Genomic DNA, 17,592 nt, shown 5'->3' with positions numbered 1-17,592 from the left:
AATAACGATATCCAGTTTTTTACCCGAGTTCCTGGGAAAATGGAATCACCATTTCATCTTGGAGAAATGCAAGTTTTAGGGGAAAGATCAAGGTTTTTTTGTTTGTTTGTTTGTTTGTTTCCCCTTTTGGCCAGGGTTTGAATCTAAGCTGAATTCTGCCACCTACTCCACAGCTGTGGCAACACCAGATCCTTAACCCACTGAGCGAGGCCAGGGATTGAACCCTCAACCTCATGGTTCCTATTTGGATTCATTTCTGCAGTGCCATGATGGGAACTCCCATGATCTTGCTTTTTGACATGTTAAGTTTTCAAAACATATTAGACATCTTAGTGGAGGTGTTGAGCTGGGTGTTTATGACTGGAGTATGAAGAGAGATGGTTCAAGCAGGAGGAAAAACTTGGGAGTCATGGTGAATAGATAGAATTTGCGGTTTTTTGTTTTTTTGGTTTTTTTTTCTTTTGCCTTTTTGCCTATTTCTTTGGGCTGCTCCCTCGGCATATGGAGGTTCCCAGGCTAGGGGTCCAGTCGGAGCTGTAGCTGCTGGCCTATACCACAGACACAGCAACGCAGGATCCGAGCCGAGTCTGCAACCTACACTGGATCCTTAACCCACTGAGCAAGGCCGGGGATTGGACCCGCAACCTCATGGTTCCTAGTTGCACTCGGTAACCACTGAGCCATGACGGGAACTCCAAAAGATAGCATTTGAACTTAAAAGCCTAGATGGAAGTCTGGGTGAGAGGGAGTAAATACAGTCAGAGAGAAGAGGTCCAAGAACTGGGCACTCAAACTGAGATTCTCCATCACCCAGTTCCCCCAGGAAGGCCATCCATATGCATTCAGGAGTGTGCTCCCTCCTCTGCAGTCCCAGGCCTCCCCAGGGCTTCCTCTGGCCCATCTCCCAGCTCCACACAGTCACTGCCACCTCTGGCCTCTGCAAGTGCCTATTCTCTCTCTGCCCAGAATTATTTGAGTTTTTAAAGGTAAAGAAGGAGGAGTTCCATGGTGGTTCAGTAGGTTAAGTATCCAGCATTGTCACTGCTGTGGCCTGGGTCACTGCTGTGGTGCAGGTTTGATCCCTGGCTCTGGAATTTCTGCATGCTGTGGGTGCGGCAATTAAAAAAAAAAAGGGAGTTCCCGTCGTGGCGCAGTGGTTAACGAATCCGACTAAGAACCACGAGGTTGCGGGTTCAGTCCCTGCCCTTGCTCAGTGGGTTAACGATCCGGCGTTGCCGTGAGCTGTGGTGTAGGTTGCAGACGCGGCTCAGATCCCCAGTTGCTGTGGCTGTGGTGTAGGCTGGCAGCTGTAGCTCCGATTTGACCCCTAGTCCGGGAACTTCCATATGCCAAGGGTGCGGCCCTAAAAATAAAAAAAATAAAATAATTTTTTATTCTTTTTTTTTTTTAGGGCCGCACCCTTGGCATATGGAGGTTCCCGGGCTAGGGGTCTAATTGGAGCTACAGCTGCCGGCCTACACCACAGCTCACACAATGCCAGATCCTTCACACACTAAGCGAGGCCGGGAATTGAACCTGCAATCTCATGGTTCCTAGTCGGATTCGTTTCCACTGTGCCACGAAGAGAACTCCAAATACAATAATTTTAAAAAGAAGAAGGGAAAAAAAGAGGGGCCAAAGACTGAAGAAATGAATGGTCACAGGATTTTGCAGGGAACAGTCCTGTCCACATGGCCCTTATTTACCCAGAGCTTTGATCCTCTTTACCTCTGAGATTTAACTGGGTTTCCCAGACCTGGCACAATCATGACTTGTGCTAAACAGCATCTGTTCTTACTAGAGTTCCTGGGAAGCACTCCAACCAGAGTCTCCCATGCAAGCAAGTTACCTGTCTGCCCAGAACAGCATTCTCACCCCCTCAATCCTGTGTTTCAGAACAAACTTCATCCAATAAGGGGGCCAGTCTGAGCAGCCACTGTCCCATCATCCACTTGCCCCATGAGTCCTCCCATGACTCTAGCCCAAGAGTAGCCACTATCTCCCTTTTTCTAGCAGGCTCTTTTTGGTTACCACAGGGATGTCTCTTTGTCTGTTGTCTTTGTCCAAAACCAGTGCCTCCCAGTCTTGGCTTTCCTCCTCTGCTTCTACGATTGCATCAGAGATGAACACATGACCTAAGCCAGCCAAATGAGTCCTTTCCTGGGACCTGATGCTAGCAGGAGAAACTCAGATCCTTTAAGCCACTGAGCGAGGCCAGGGATTGAACTCTGGTCCTCATGGATCCTAGTCGGGTTCGTTATTGCTGAGCCATGAAGGGAACCCCATGAGGGTTTCATCTTCTTTTTAACATTCAGTTAAAAAGTATACCTCCAGTGGTTTGACCTCTGTGATTCGCAGCAGGTTCAGTTACTCCAGATTTTCCCAGATAATCCCAGATTGCCCCAATATTTTAACATTGTATTTTGAAACTCCAAAGTTACGTGGATTTTTTTTTTTTTTTTTTTTTTTGGTCTTTTGAGGGCCATACCTGTGGCACATGGAGGCTCCCAGGCTAGGGGTCAAATCGGAGCTGCAGCTGCCAGCCTACACCACGGCCACAGCAACATGAGATCCGAGCCGCGTCTGTGACCCACACCACAGCTCGCAGAAACACTGGATCCTTGACCCCCAGAGAGAGGCCATGGATCGAACCAGCGTCCTCATGGATGCTAGTCAGATTTGTTTCTGCTGAGCCAGGATGGGAACTCCTGGATTTTTTCATATTAGCAGAAAACTAGGTTCCTCTCTGGAGGGCCACAACTCACAGTAGCTACGGAGAGAAAATGCAAGAAGGGGTAGCACAAAGAAGGACTGTTATTAATTGAAAGCCATTCATCATCCAACTGCTAAGAAAGTAACCATTACTTTAACACCATTACTCCTGCCAAATGACTGTGTGTAGAGCCTTATGCTAAATTCTCTCCCTCACAACCCTCCTAGCAGCCCCAGGAGGGACATCCTCTTGTCCTCCCCATTTGACAGACAGGTTAAGAAATCCAAAAATAGCCACTTTGCTACTAAGTAGAGAATCACCTGAGGATTTTTTTTTAATGGCCGCATGGGGGTGTTCCTGGCCCAGGGAGTGAATTCAAGCTGAGGCTGCGGCAACACTGGATCCTTTAACTCACAGCACCAGGGCTGGGGATCGAACCCACTCCGCAGCGACCCCAGCCACTGCAGCTGGATTTGGATTTTGGATTTTTTTTGGGGGGTGTCGGCGAACCTGTGACACATGTAAATTCCCAGGCTAGGGGTCAAATCAGAGCTGCTGGCCTATGCCACAGCCATTGCCGCTGCCACATCAGAGCCAAGCTGTATCTGTGACCGGGCAACACCTGATCCTTAACCTACTGAATGGGGGCCAGGATTGAACCCGAGTCCTCATGGATACTAGTCGGGTGTGTTACCCCCGAACCACAACAGGAACTCCCTTGAGCCTTGTTCTTAATCACAACCCTGTCCTGCCTGCCACTTTCTGACTCTTCAGCTTTAGGAAAAATGTGCAGCAAAGTGTGGGCAGTCCCTCCTTTCTCTCCCCACCATCCCAGCCCTGTTTTAACATCAATTAGGCCTTAATGATATTACATCTGATGTTTGGGTAGAATTTTACAAGTGGAATTGGCCAAGAATGGCACCTCCAACAGAGAGGACAGCAGCAAGGGCAAAGGCAGAGGCAGGAGAATTCAACCATTGGATTAACACTGGTCTCCTTGATTAGATCTAAGGATCTATGTAGGGCAGTGGGGAGAAAGCCACCAGGAAAGGGGCACTGGTGGCAGTGTGATCGGACATTAGAGTATGGGGTGTGTGTGGGGTCTGTGGTGTGGAAAAATATTAAGGTAATTTTATATTCTGACAAAAGCTACACCTGTATTTCTACCACCATCACCACACTCAGCACCATATGCTATATCAAGCCCTGCGTGCAAACCGCACATTTTAGGGGTCATAATCCGAGGGAAGGGAAGCTTGGAGGCTTCAAGAGGCTGACAACCACAATCAAAAATAAATCTGGCTCAGAAAATTCAAGAGACTGCTCCAGTGGCAGGCACCTTCAAGTGCCTCATTAAGATGGCATCACCTGGGAGAGAGAAATGGATCGAAGGGTAAAGTTAAGTCAGGGCTTAAATCGGGGCGGCTGGACAGGGGTTAGGCAGGACCTGGAGACTAAGGGATCACACCGGGACAAGGGCAAAGGAAGTTCAGGGACAGGGCGGCAGAAGTTCTGGGGCCCAAATTTGAAGGAGGTTATGTGTGAGGTGATACACGCTGACGGATTTTCGCGAGCTGTTCCAGGGAGGCGCACCCACAGAGGGTGCTGAGTCAGAGTTACCAAGAAAGCGCGAAGAATCGCGGTTCGCGAGAACTCCGCGGATCTTCCCGCGCTGTCCCCTGCTCTCCCGAGGGGCGGCGCGCACGTGTCTACGCAGGGAAGGCGAGATCCTAACAGGTAGTGGGGGGAAGGGGGTGCGCACGCGTCTGCGTGCGGGCTTGCACGTCCAAGGGCGCACGTATGCGCATGTCTCCGAGCCGGGAGGAGCGAGGGCAGCTGACCGGAGAACTAGCAGACGCCTTTACCCGCACGTCTGGGATGGACGTGTGCGCGCATGTGCGCATAGTCCGGGTGGGGCGGTCTGCGCGTGCGCGGGCGAGGAGCACCGCGGACGAGGAAGCGACCGCCCCCTGGAGGCTCGCAGCGCGTACTGCGTCGTAGTGTTTGCCTGCTCAGACAAATGGGGAGCCTGACAAGTCACATTGTTCACATACATGGCTTTTTGGCAGTCGAGGAGCTGGCCTTTGGAAGGGTATGTTTCTTCTTTGTCTCCAGATCAGGAAGTAGATCACAAGAGGGGTCACACAGTTCACAGAGGGCCATCCTTTCACAGCACCACAGTTGGGATGCAGTGTTTCAGCTAGTCCGAGAGCTGGAAGACCCACTGTCCCAGGATCCCCCAGGTGGAAAAGTAGGGTCAGAGGCTTAATAAGGACCTCCCCTGCCTGTGTGTTCTGCTTTATTTCTCAGCTAAGCCAAAGCCCCCAAGGACTCTCCTGAGGTTCAGGTGAACATCTGTCCTGCTTCCATCCCCACCCACCTGGCATGGAGCTGAGGCTATGGGACTTCTCTTCTGTCTCCACCACTGTACTGAATCAGAAATTGGTGAAGAGCCATCATGTACTAGTTTTATTTATTTATTTTTGTCTTTTTGCCATTTCTTGGGCCGCTCCCGCGGCACATGGAGGTTCCCAGGCTAGGGGTCGAATCGGGGCTGTAGCGCCGGCCTACGCCAGAGCCACAGCAACATGGGATCCGAGCCGCGTCTGCAACCTACACCACAGCTCACGGCAACGCCGGATCGTTAACCCACTGAGCAAGGGCAGGGATGGAACCCGCAACCTCATGGTTCCTAGTCGGATTCGTTAACCACTGCGCCACGACGGGAACTCCTTTTTTTTTTTTTAGGTACTAGTTTTAAATAGTTTGAATAAAATGTATTTTTCTGTCTAGAATGTTAGTTTTTATTAAAAAAATCTTTTTTGGCCGCACCTGCAGCATGTGGAAGTTTCCAGGACAGGGACTTAACCAGTGCCACAGCAGTGACATTGCGGGATCCTTAACCCACTGTGCCACCTGGAAACTCCTCTGTGAGCATTTTAATATGAACTTCCAGCGTATTCCTTAGCATACTCATGCAACACGGCTTTACTAAGCAGCCTTGTCCTGAGGTGTACTAAGAAGGCTCTGGGACTTAGTCCTTATAGTCGGCTTCTGGGCATCTCAGCAGAAAGAAGCCTGCGTGGTACTTATACTGGTAGGTTATACATTAATGCCTCCTTACTCCATTTGCCTAAGTTCATGAAAAAAGTTTCAATCCAGTGCTTCTTGCTGTAAATGAAAATAAGGTGAAAAACTCCTGCAACCCACCCCGCCTTGTGGGTCCTATGTTACAATCTTTCCTTCTCCATAGTAGGACGGCATCACCTAGTGAGACTAGTCCTTCTTGTCCCTGAGACTGGGTCCCTGGCAGAGATGGGGGAAACCTCATCCCTGGGTCTGCTCCTGGGAAGGGCTGGCCGGGCACAAGCACCCGGGCTTGGTGGGCTGTGCACACTGGCAGACCACAACCCAGGGAGAGAGCTTTCCTCCTTCCAGGCAGCCTCCTTCACCATGACATCGGCTCTGTCCACAGAGGCCTCCTCTCGTTGTGGCCTTAGGGAAGCCAACAGGAGAGGTACGGTAGTTGTCCTGCTTTCTGCCTACCCACCTCAGCTCATCCTAATACCCCCAGTGCCACTACCCTTGCAAGGGCTCAGACTCAGAACAGGCTGACCTGAAAACCAACTTGGATGCAGCTCTTCAAAGTAATGAATCAGACAGGGCTTCTGATATGGCATCTACTGTTGTTCATTTTAAACAGAGATACAAATAATTATTAAATGTATATTTTTAATAAAGCCAATAGTTATTTTACTTATAGGAGCTTTAAAAGTAAGATACAAAATGTAGCGTTCCAGTTTGGAAGCGTTGTAACTAATCACACGATGTCCTGCTGATGCCCGAACAAGGCAGCCACGCCCAGCTACGCAAAGGACACACACACTCACACACGCACACACATGCGCTTTGGCGAGACCCCTCTGCCGAGCGCAGCACCTGGAATTACCAGTGTTCAGAGCAAGGCGGTGCTGAGAACACAGCACCTACAAGGAGCCCACACAAACAGCTGCACACGGTCTCACAGCCCATGGAAATGCCATTATAAAATGTCTTTCCTTATCGAGAAAAACAGACTGGGAAGTGACGGCTAGCAATGTCGATGTCACCTGCGCTGGAGCATCAAGGACTGACCTCTGTCCGGGATGAGGTCTTTAGGGAGGCACTATTAAAACAAGAGTACTTCAGTATAACAGAACTCGAAATACGGCGTATTGTAGACACATTACTGAAGGAAATAGAAAAACCATCTTACAAGTAAAACAGCCACGGGCAACATCAACAGAGATTAGTGCACACACTGTGACAGCTAACACAGACGAGAGCCACGCAGGGTTGGTGCAAAGCACGTGCCTGAAGAAGTCTATGTACAAAATAGTTCTCTGTAAACATGGTGAGGTGAATGTTCAGAACCCACGGTGAGAGGATCATGAATACAGGCAGCACTGGCGTCCCCACACAGCACAAAAGACAACGCCCGAGGCCTGGCGACAGCCTGGCAACACAGTACTAAAAACTCCGATGGCTGGGCTCAGACACCCGAGGGGGCCTCTAGAATTAGTGTGTATACATACATACATATACATATATATGTGTGTGTGTGTATATATACACACACACACACATATATATATTCTTTTTGGTATTTTAAATATAAATTTACTTATATCCATAGAAAAATGAGAACATAACTGTTATTACAATCTTTGCTGGAAAAGCTTACATGGAGTTAGAAAGAATAAACCATTTATTAGTACTTAACATATATTAAAATGGTTTAATGATTTAAGAAAATATAAAAAAAATATTAATACTGTCAAACTTTCATACCAGAAAATATTATGGATTTTTCTCAATTAGACTTTTTTCAAAGATGAAATATGAAAAATTTAAATAAGTTTTATATAAAGAACTTCTGTAACCTCAATTAATATACAGTGGGATATGTCTAGTCTATATAGATATATTTATTATTTCTCAATTTAAGCACCATTCAATTCTTCTGGATCCATTCTGGCTGGAAAATATCCCTAAATCCACAGGATGTTATCTATTTAATAGCACATGTTAAACTGAAAATGAGGTGGTTTCTCGTTTTTGTTTTTAAAGAACAAACTTTTAAATTAATCCCTATCTACATCTTAATTGGTTTGTCTGGAGCCAGCTCATAAAGTTACTGCAATTTCAAGTGCAGGTGTCTCTCTGCAGCCCCTTACCACACCCCCATGCTTTGAGACTGTCGAAGCCTCTGGCCACGGGCGGAAGGATCTGAGGGTGGAAGGTATAGCTTTATCCTGCACATGGACAGCAGCCAGCTGGCTCATCTCCACACACCATCAGGATTATGCTCCAACATCAGTTTTATCATCCTGCTTTTGTAAATCCAGTAAAGGCTGCACCCCTTGGGTGCTGCTGGGGTGGTGAGGGGCTTTCCACCCACAGAAAACCCAGGTGACTGCTTCTGATCACAAATAATCTATTCTTCGCTCAGTTTGTATAAGCTTAAATAAAAATAGTGTTGAACAAACCTCCAGCTTCTATATTTGTTATCTTAAAATATTCAATGCATTTTAGGCAGGAGATATTTTAACTAAAAATCTATATGAAAAATATCTGTAAGATACAGTGATTGGTGTGGTCATCACTCAACATGTTAAGGAGGGGTCAGGGGAGGGTTTCTGAAGAATGGTCAGTTTTGCTCTCAGCCTTCAGGCCTGATGCCTTCCCCACACACAGTGGGACTACAAACTTGAGAGCTGTGTTTCTCAAAGTGTGGCCTGCGGCCCACTTGCATCGGAATCACTGGAGGTGCTTATGAAGCTCGAAGATCCCCCAGCATCTTCCTGAGGAGGATCAGAAAACGCTGTCTTCGGCAGGCCCTCCAGGGATCTGATGCCTCTGCAGTTTTGAGAGGCCAGGCCTTAAAGGCTTGGAGCTGCCAAGCACCTCCATCCCAAGGATCCCTTGGACAGGGGTGCACTGGTCCTCTGGGGGGCTGGTGCCAGCTAGTCAGCCCTAAGGTGGGGACGTTGGCCTCAACAGCTCTGGGCGAGTGGGCCGGCCGGCCTGGGTTAGTACTGGGGCAAGTAGGCCGGCCTGCGCTCAGCCTTCCCGGGGAAGGCCTTGAAGCCCTTGGGTGCTGCCTTGTGTGCTGGTGGGGGCGGGGGCTGCGGCGGGGTCTGCACGTAGGTGAAGGAGGCGGCGCTGCAGTCGCTGGTGGCGGCCCACACTGGGGACTGCAGCATCTGCATGGTGTCGTTCCACTGGCTGCCAGGGCTGGCGACCCCATAGAGTGGTGCGCTTGGGCCAGGCAGGGTGCCTGGCAGCGGGGAAGGGTGTTGCCAGGGGGCTTTGGGTGGCCACGTTTTGGTTTTGTTATCCTGAGAGACAGAAGAGGGTTCTTAGTGGCATTTATGACAATGTACCATCTTTTCCCACCTCCTAGGGTCTGTGGTCCTTATTCCCACTGAGGAAACAGGGTGAGAGCCCCAGTCCTCTCCACAGTCTTGGAGCTGCTCCAGCCAATAGAATTTGCAGGGATGGAAATGTTCTCTAGCTGCCCTGCCCAGTGCAGCTGCCACTCGCTGTGTGTGGCTAGTGCAACTGAGGACCTCAAACTTTATTTCCACTTAATTAATTTCAAGTTAAGTAGCTACAAGTGGCAAATGGTTGTCCTATTGGACAGCACAGCCCCTGAGCTTCCTCTACATGTGGCTTTGAGTCAGCTGAGATGGCTAATCATTCAGACAAAATCATAGGAAAAAAGTTGTTCACTACAAAAAAACCCCTCATTGCTTTGAGGCCCTCTTTTTTTTCGTCTTTTTAGGGCCACACTCGCAGCATACGGAGGTTCCCAGGCTAGGGGTTGCATTGGAGCTGCAGCTGCTGGCCTAGGCCACAGCCATAGCAAGGCGGGATCCGAGCCATGTCTGTGACCTTCACCACAGCTCACGGCAACACCAGATCCTTAACCCACTGAGCGAGGCCAGGGATTGAACCTGTGTCCTCATTTATGCTAGTCAGGTTCATTACCACTGGGCCACAATAGGAACTCCCAGGTCCTCTTAAAAGTTAAGCTTTGGAACCTTGCTCATGGTCCGTAAAGCCAGCCCCCGAGGTCAGAGCAGGGCCTGCAATACCTGGTTCACATCCTCCACTGTGGTCAGAAGGGGCGGTGATGGCAGCGTGCTGGTCTCCTGCTCTCCACTGCTGTGCTTCCTGAAAGAACAAGAGCTCAGGGCAGTGGCTGCCTGGGTTCCTGCCTAGCTTCCCTCCAGGGGACACGCTAGCCGCCTGCCTCAGTGTCTCCAGGCACTGATTCTAGGCGGGGAGGCCTTGGGTCTGCTGCGTGAAGGCAGCTAAGGCGGTCGCCATGGAACCCCAGGGTGAGGGTGGCGGGCATGAGGCGAGGAGCTGGCTGTTCCAGCTGTTCTCTGAGTCCACCAGCTCTGGCCTTTTGTTAATTTACTCAACAGACGCAGACTAGATGACAGTGCTGGAAGAGGCCTGCTGCCTCTCTCGCACACGCTTGACCGGGAGCGACGGGGCTCCTGAGCTTTCAGAGGAATAAGCTATGGATCACATTCATGTGCCCCTCTGTCCTTTGGTTAAGAAATGTCTTCATACCTTCTCTGCTTCACAGCAGCAACGAGGTCAGGCCCTGAAAACATGGAGAACAAGCTATCTCCGTTGGCGGAGGACGTCTCGTCACTTGAGCTGGCGGAGTCTCCCTGGGCACCCGACCAGCCGCTGTGCAGGCCATCCCTGAAAGCCAAAGAGAGACGCTGGTCTCGGGCCCCCTGCCTGAACACTGGCTGGACAGCCCAAGGCCAGCCCCCACCCCCACGCTAACGCTAAAAGAGCTGTCTTTACCCTGCACTCGTCTCATGACCCAGCAGTGGTCTCCCGTCCCTCTCTTTCCTCTAAAAATTCCTCATAAGCCTGTGGTTTATATGTGAAATTCTTTTCTTTACTTCTTTATTTTTTTATGGCTGCACCCATGGTATATGGTTCCCGGGCCAGGGACTGATTCTGAGCAATCGTTGTGACCTATGCTGCAGCTATGGCAACGCTGGATCCTTCAACCCACCACCTGGGCTGGAGATCGAACCCGAACCTCTGCAGCGACCCATGCGGCTGCAGTCAGATTCTCAACCCATGGAGCCACAGCAGGAAGTCCTGACATTCATTCTAGAGCTGTCTGGGTTTATTCACTAGGGAGCAATAGGGGATATAAAAGAAGCACTCCCCAGCTACCGTTATGATGAAAATGCACAGCGCTCTCAGTACACTGGGATCTGAAGTATATACCTTTGCTTCAATACGAAATGATCACATTTCATAAGTCATACAGGTTTCATAGCCATGCTCATTTCAACATAAAGACCGCGTTCATCATGTGATTACTTTATAAACAGCATCAAATAAGATCCTGTCTACTAGGGTAGAAGAGTCTGTCTCAGAAATCTTCAATTTATACCAGTGCTGTGTTCACAAGGACACAACATGCCACTCGGCACCCTACAGTCAGTCACAAAACTGACTCCCTGAAGATCTGACCGTGTGCCCCCTTCTCACATGGGGGCTTAGAAATGAACTGCCTGATGACAGTGCACAAAGGCCCCTTTGGGAACACCTGGGTCCCAAACTCAGCCTCCCTCCCACACTCAGCACTCACCCTTCTGCAAAGAACTCTGGGAAAGGCCAGGTCCGATGGGTATCATCCATGGGCGGCCAGTGGCCCCGGGGGTTGCCTGGGCGACGACTGTGTTGAACTTGTCGCTTCTGCTGCATTGCCTGGCTCACTCCTGCCACATAGCGTGCAAATTCAGGGTCTGAACCCACTGTGTTAAGACAAAGGTATAAGGAGGGTTTAGAGCCAGACTGGCTTCTTGTTTCCTTCCCTACCTTCTGAGGATGTGCTGGTGACACACACAATGAAAAGAGGTGAGTTCCCTGGTGGTCGAACAGTTAAGGATCCACAGATTGTCACGTTGTGGCGTGGGTTTGATCCCTGGCCTGGGAACTTCTGTATGCTTCAGGTGTGGCCAGAAAGAAAGAAAGAAAGGAAGGAAGGAAAGTGGTGAAAGGGTGTGCCACGCTTGTGGCCCAGAGTGGGCCACGGGGTTTACTCAGTAGCTGTATGTGGTGAGATGGGGCTTTCCGCACATGGTTCTGAAGATGGGGTATGGTGTGTGCACAGGGACGGGCAGGAAGGAAGGTTTATACCTAGGACGGAGCAGGCTGAATGTGAACAAAGACAGAAAGAGAACACAAAAGGTCTGCTTTAGTCATGACAATGTTTTTTTTTTTTTCTTCTTAGGGCCAGCCTACGCCACAGCCACACTTTTTTTTTTTTTTTTTTTGCTTTTTAGGGCAACACCCGTGGCATTTGGAGGTTCCCAGGCTGGGGGGTGAATTGGAGCTACAGCTGCCAGCCTACACCACAGCCACAGCAATGTGGGATCCGAGCCATGTCTGCGACCTATACCACAGCTCACGGCAACGCAGGATCCTTAACTCAATGAGCAAGGCCAGGGAGCGAACCTGCATACTCATGGATCCTAGCTGGGTTTGTTAACTGCTGAAGGGAACTCCCCACTTGTCATATTCTTAACCTGCTGAGCCACAGTGGGAACTCCAAAACACAGCATTTTAAAGACTAGTTACTTTAAAATTTTCCAATGTCTGGTGCTACATACTTAATAACTTAGAAAATAAGATGATTTTCCAAGTGATAACCTGGAAGTTATGAAAGCATCAAGGTCAGCCATATAGAGAATACACGCTCTTCCCCCTGGGGCTCAGTTCTGATCCAGTATTTTCCTGGTTACCGATGGCAGACTTGCTCATTCAATTTGAAGATAGTAAGACTGTAATGAAGATGAAATTTAAGAATGCATTAAGGAGGAGTTCCTGGGTGGCTCAGTAGGTTAAGGATCTGGTGTTGTCATTGGTGTGGTGCGGGTTTGATCCCTGGCCTGGGAACTTCTACATGCCTCAGTCATGGCCCCCCCGCCCCGCTCCGTCGCCGCCCCAAAATGCATTACAGAGGGGATGGACACATGCTGGATAGAACGAAGTAAGGACAGGCAGGGCAGTACAAGTAGGAGAAAAAAACAACTCAGGAGGCATTTCGAGAAACAGTCGAAGAAAAAGAGTGGAAAGAAAATATCTACAGGTCACAAGCTGAATATGACCCAGCAGTTATGCTTTTTAGCTTTACGTTGGGGAAGATAACAGGGCTCAATTCCACTCTTGGCTTGTTCTCCCAGGCACTGCCTCCGGAGCGCTGCGCTGCGTGAGACTGAGCCGTTTGTGCACTGCACAAAGACGTCCACACGGGGGAGAGCACGGGCTGTGTGCACGTCCAGAGGGGGCCCTCTGCTGGCCGGCCCTGCCTGAGAGGGTGCCTTCTGGAGTTCACCCGTCTGAAATGCCCTACCTTAATTTGCAAAAAGGGCTATGTACACCTTATGCCCTTGGGGTGACATCTGCAGAAAGCTACATTAAGGCCTTGAAGGTCAGAAAGCAACATCCAGAAGGAAACACTACATAAACTCCTACATAAAGGCTATTTGGGCCTTGATAGAGATCAAAGATGGATAAAATTCTTCCAAACATCATTTATACTCTGGATTTAATTTCAGGACTGTCGGAAAGTGTAGAGACTGTTTACTGGCAATTGAGAAAATGTGCCGCGTCCACCTCAGCTGGTGTCAGCCAGGTGGGCTTGCTCTTCCACCGCAGGGTGGAACTGTTTGCCTTCCCCACATCACCAGGGGTCCCCACACCACGCCCCGCAAGGAGAGCAAGAACAAGGGAGCATGTATGAGGAATTCTGAGAAGACATACAAAACCACTTCTTTCCTTTAATAGTTAATGCTTGTTCATTTAGTAGAGAATTTTCTCTTCTGGTGGTTATTTATAGAAATATTTGCTATATTTATTTCCAATATTTCACAGCCCTTGTGAATGAAATATATTTCCCACTTCTGTATATCATTTGCTAAATTAGAAGAAAAAAGGTAATCCATTTCTACCACCTATGAGGTTCCCTTACTAATTCTAGATTTTGTTGTTGTTGTTGTTGCTATTTCTTGGGCCGCTCCCGCGGCATATGGAGGTTCCCAGGCTAGGAGTCGAATCGGAGCTGCAGCCACCGGCCTACGCCAGAGCCACAGCAACGCGGGATCTGAGCCCCGTCTGCAACCTACACCACAGCTCACGGCAACGCCGGATCGTTAACCCACTGAGCAAGGGCAGGGATGGAACCCGCAACCTCATGGTTCCTAGTCGGATTCGTTAACCACTGCGCCACGACGGGAACTCCCTAGATTTTTTTTTTAATTTTTTTTTTTATTGCTTTTTTAGGGCCGCACCTGAGGCATATGGAAGTTCCCGGGCTAGGAGTCAAATTGGAGGTACAGTTGCCAGCCTACACCACAGCCACAGCAACGTGGGATCTGAGTTGCATCTGCTACCCACACCGCAGCTCACAATAATGCCAGATTCTTAACTCACTAAGCGAGGCCAGGGATTGAACCTACAACCTCAGGGTTCCTAGTCGGATTCATTTCCACTGCGCCATAACGGGAACTCCTTATTTTATTTTTTCCTTTGTTTTTGTCTTGTTGCACTTGCTGGTATGTTCAAGACAATGTTACATGCTATTGGTAGTAGCAACTGCCACACTGCCTGGGTCTTGATTTTAACTGGAATGACTTTGCTATTGGCTTTTGGTAGATAAGAATTTTTTTTTTTTTTTTTTGAAATTCAAGACATTTCTTTCTGGAGTTCCCGTCGTGGCTCAGTGGTTAACGAATCTGACTAGGAACCATGAGGTTTCGGGTTCGATCCCTGGCCTTGCTCAGAGGGTTAAGGATCTGGCGTTGCCATTGCCGTGAGCTGTGGTGTAGGTTGCAGACGAGGCTTGGATCCTGTGTTGCTGTGGCTCTGGCATAGGCCGGCAGCTACTGCTCCAATTAGACCCCTAGCCTGGGAACCTCCATATGCCGAGGGTGCGGCCCCAGAAAAGACAAAAAGACAAAAAAAAAAAAGACATTTCTTTCTACTAACGTTTTACTTTGAGGGGTTTATTTAAGAATTGCTGGTGTCTTTTACCAACTGTCTTTATAACATCTATTGCTGTAGGACTTGTTCTCACTTATTGGTGAAATGACAGATTACTATACAGTAGCAGAGCTCCTTATGCCGAACTACCTTACACTACTGAAGTAATGAACGAGATCCAACTCCTTCTATACACTGCTGGATTTTCTTGCATCTATCAACACTCATAAAAAGTTTTCATGGTAAAATCACATTGTCTTCATAATTCCCTTTCCAATCTCTTCTCCTAGAACATATCTGGGCAGGTTTTCCAAGTCTTGATGCAATTTTGGTAATGTATGCTTTATTAGAAAAGAATCCACATTTTCTTTCTTTTTTTAAAGGTTTTTTTTTTCCTTCCTTTTTCTTTTTAGGGTCGCACCTGTGGCATATAGCAGTTCCCAGGCTAGGGGTTGAATCAGAGCCATAGCTGCCAGCCTACGCCACAGCCAGAGCAACGTGGGATCCTTAACCTACTTAGCAGGGCCAGGGATCAAACTGGCATCCTCACAGATACCATGTCAGGTTCTTAACGCACTGAGCCACACCAGGAACACCAAAGAATCCATTTTTCATTCAGTCTTCAAATATGCTGTCATCACATAATATGTGGTACTATCTAACTTTAAAATATTTAATCTTTCCTATATCTGTAGTTATGTCTTCTCTTTCCTAATCTTTTTTTTTTTTTTTTGGTCTTTTGTCTTTTTGTTGTTGTTGCTATTTCTTGGGCCACTCCCGCGGCATATGGAGGTTCCCAGGCTAGGGGTTGAATCGGAGCTGCAGTCACCGGCCTACGCCAGAGCCACAGCCACGCGGGATCCGAGCTGCGTCTGCAACCTACACCACAGCTCACGGCAACGCCGGATCGTTAACCCACTGAGCAAGGGCAGGGACCGAACCCGCAACCTCATGGTTCCTAGTCGGATTCGTTAACCACTGCGCCACGACGGGAACTCCCTCTTTCCTAATCTTGTTTCTCTTTGCTCTCTTTTAATCAGGATCATGATACATTGGTTTCTCTATTTTATTGGTCTTCTAAAGACCCTTCTTTCAGACTTCTTTATTGAGACTTACAGTAGACATTGTAATGTCTACTATAGTTTTACATTTAATTAATTTCATCATTTAAAAAAACTGTAGTTGATTTAAAATATTATGTTAGTTTCAGGTGTACAACAACTCGTTCTTAATTGCCCCTCCTAGTTTATTTTTGTTTTGTTTCTACATTTTTCTAATTTCCTAAGATGACTCTGGTGTATTTTCATAGTCTGTAGGCCAGGAGAAGGTATATTTCTGAAGGCAGGAGGGTGACTTACCACTTTCACAGGTTCTAGAGTTTAGGCAAAAAAGAATCATAGAACAGGTTATGTAAGCAGGAAAATAGCAGCCTACAAAGGGCTTCCAAGACTGGAAGGGCCTAGATTGGAGCCCTCTTGAACAATGGGACTTTGAGCCAGTCAGCTTCTCTCAGCCTCAATCCTATCCTCTGTAGAGTGAGAAAATTAGTTCCACTTACCTTCTCAGACTCACTCTCACTACTGTTTCCTTCCTCTGTGGAGCTGCCCCATACTTGTCAACAGAGAGTGAGAAAGGATCTCTAAAGGTGGATTAAGTCAAGGCCTCCCAGTGACTTACCCTGCTACAGCAGAGGGCCCTATGAGGTCCTCAGTGCGAATATTTATATTAAAACCCCAAGGTAGGGAGGCGGGCTCACTTACCTGCTGGATCAAAAGGCAGAATCTCTCCCAACATCCCAAAGACTCCGTCGCTTTGGTCACGGTTTGGCCAGGTGTTATTTCTAGGTCCCTGTGGCTTCTGCCCCAAAACTTCTGACATCACATTATCCATATAGCTGCTCACTAGACCCAAGCTGTACAAGTCAGAACTGAGATCAGTTATGCCAGGCCACTGGCCAAGGGGAGAAAGACCTGCTCCAACAGGCTGTGCTGGCTGCTGGGCTGAGCCGTGCACCCATTTTCCAGGGGCCCGAGACTGGGGTGGGGGCTGCTGCGGTCCCACAGGCTGGAGCAGGTGTTGATAGTATAGGACCTGGGGTTGTTGTTGCTTTGGGGACTGCTGCTGAGGTGCCAGGCCCGGCTGGGGTGTCAGAGGTGTGTGTGTCCCAGCCTGGGGTGGCCGTGATGGAGCGGGCACCGGCAGTGATGGCTGCTGTGGCTGCATGGCTCCTGCCTTCTGCTCAGTCACCATGGCTGTGGCAGCAGAGTTACGTCTTGTCACCAATGGGGAGCCCTGATGTGACTGGCCCATGTTAAAACCCGAGAGAAAATCTATCACTTCCTGCATTTCCTGATCGGTTGGTAAGTTCATACCCTTCTCGTCCTTGCCATCATCCCCTTGCAGGAAGCTGTCACGCCTCTCCATGAGAAAACCATTGGCCATTTGATTACCAGAATTATGAGCTGACTGTGAAGGGTCTGCAGTCCTAGGGAAATTACCAATGTTCAAGATGCTTTGTAACCTTGAGTCAATATTACTGGGCATTTTGGCCTTCTCCTCTGAACACCCAGCTATGAAGATATTTTTGGAAGGGGTATTTGGAATGGAATAATTTGTGCTGCTGCTAGAGCTGGTACATGAAGCTTTCTTGGTGAACCGGGATGTCAGTTTGGAGAACGTCTTCTGCAGGCCACCTGAAGATTTGTTTCCATTTCCAGAAGGCAAGTCAGTCTGATTTCCAAAATCACAGATCTCCCTTTGAAGCTGGATTTGTATGCAGGGTAAAGCTTGTTCCCTATTTAAAAAGA

The 17,592-nt window shown here is 48.7% G+C and overlaps 1 protein-coding gene across 3 annotated transcripts in view; it reads right to left on the bottom strand.

Annotated features, from left to right (window-relative positions):
• Positions 1-6,425: 6,425 nt before the first annotated feature.
• Positions 6,426-17,592, bottom strand: part of GARRE1 (granule associated Rac and RHOG effector 1) — a 96,911-nt gene continuing 85,744 nt past the window's right edge. For all 3 annotated transcript variants that reach the window (XM_047788614.1, XM_047788613.1, XM_047788616.1), the window contains exons 10-14: positions 16,546-17,579; positions 11,391-11,556; positions 10,340-10,477; positions 9,853-9,931; positions 6,426-9,093 (exon numbers count right to left, since the gene is read on the bottom strand). In XM_047788614.1, coding sequence (XP_047644570.1) covers positions 8,785-9,093; positions 9,853-9,931; positions 10,340-10,477; positions 11,391-11,556; positions 16,546-17,579 — 1,726 coding nt within the window. In that variant the 3' untranslated portion in view covers positions 6,426-8,784. The remainder of the gene's footprint in view (positions 9,094-9,852; positions 9,932-10,339; positions 10,478-11,390; positions 11,557-16,545; positions 17,580-17,592) is intronic.

The sequence above is a fragment of the Phacochoerus africanus genome, chromosome 8, assembly GCF_016906955.1.
Source record: "Phacochoerus africanus isolate WHEZ1 chromosome 8, ROS_Pafr_v1, whole genome shotgun sequence".
NCBI lineage: Eukaryota > Metazoa > Chordata > Mammalia > Artiodactyla > Suidae > Phacochoerus > Phacochoerus africanus.
This window is presented reverse-complemented; position numbering and strand designations above follow the sequence as displayed.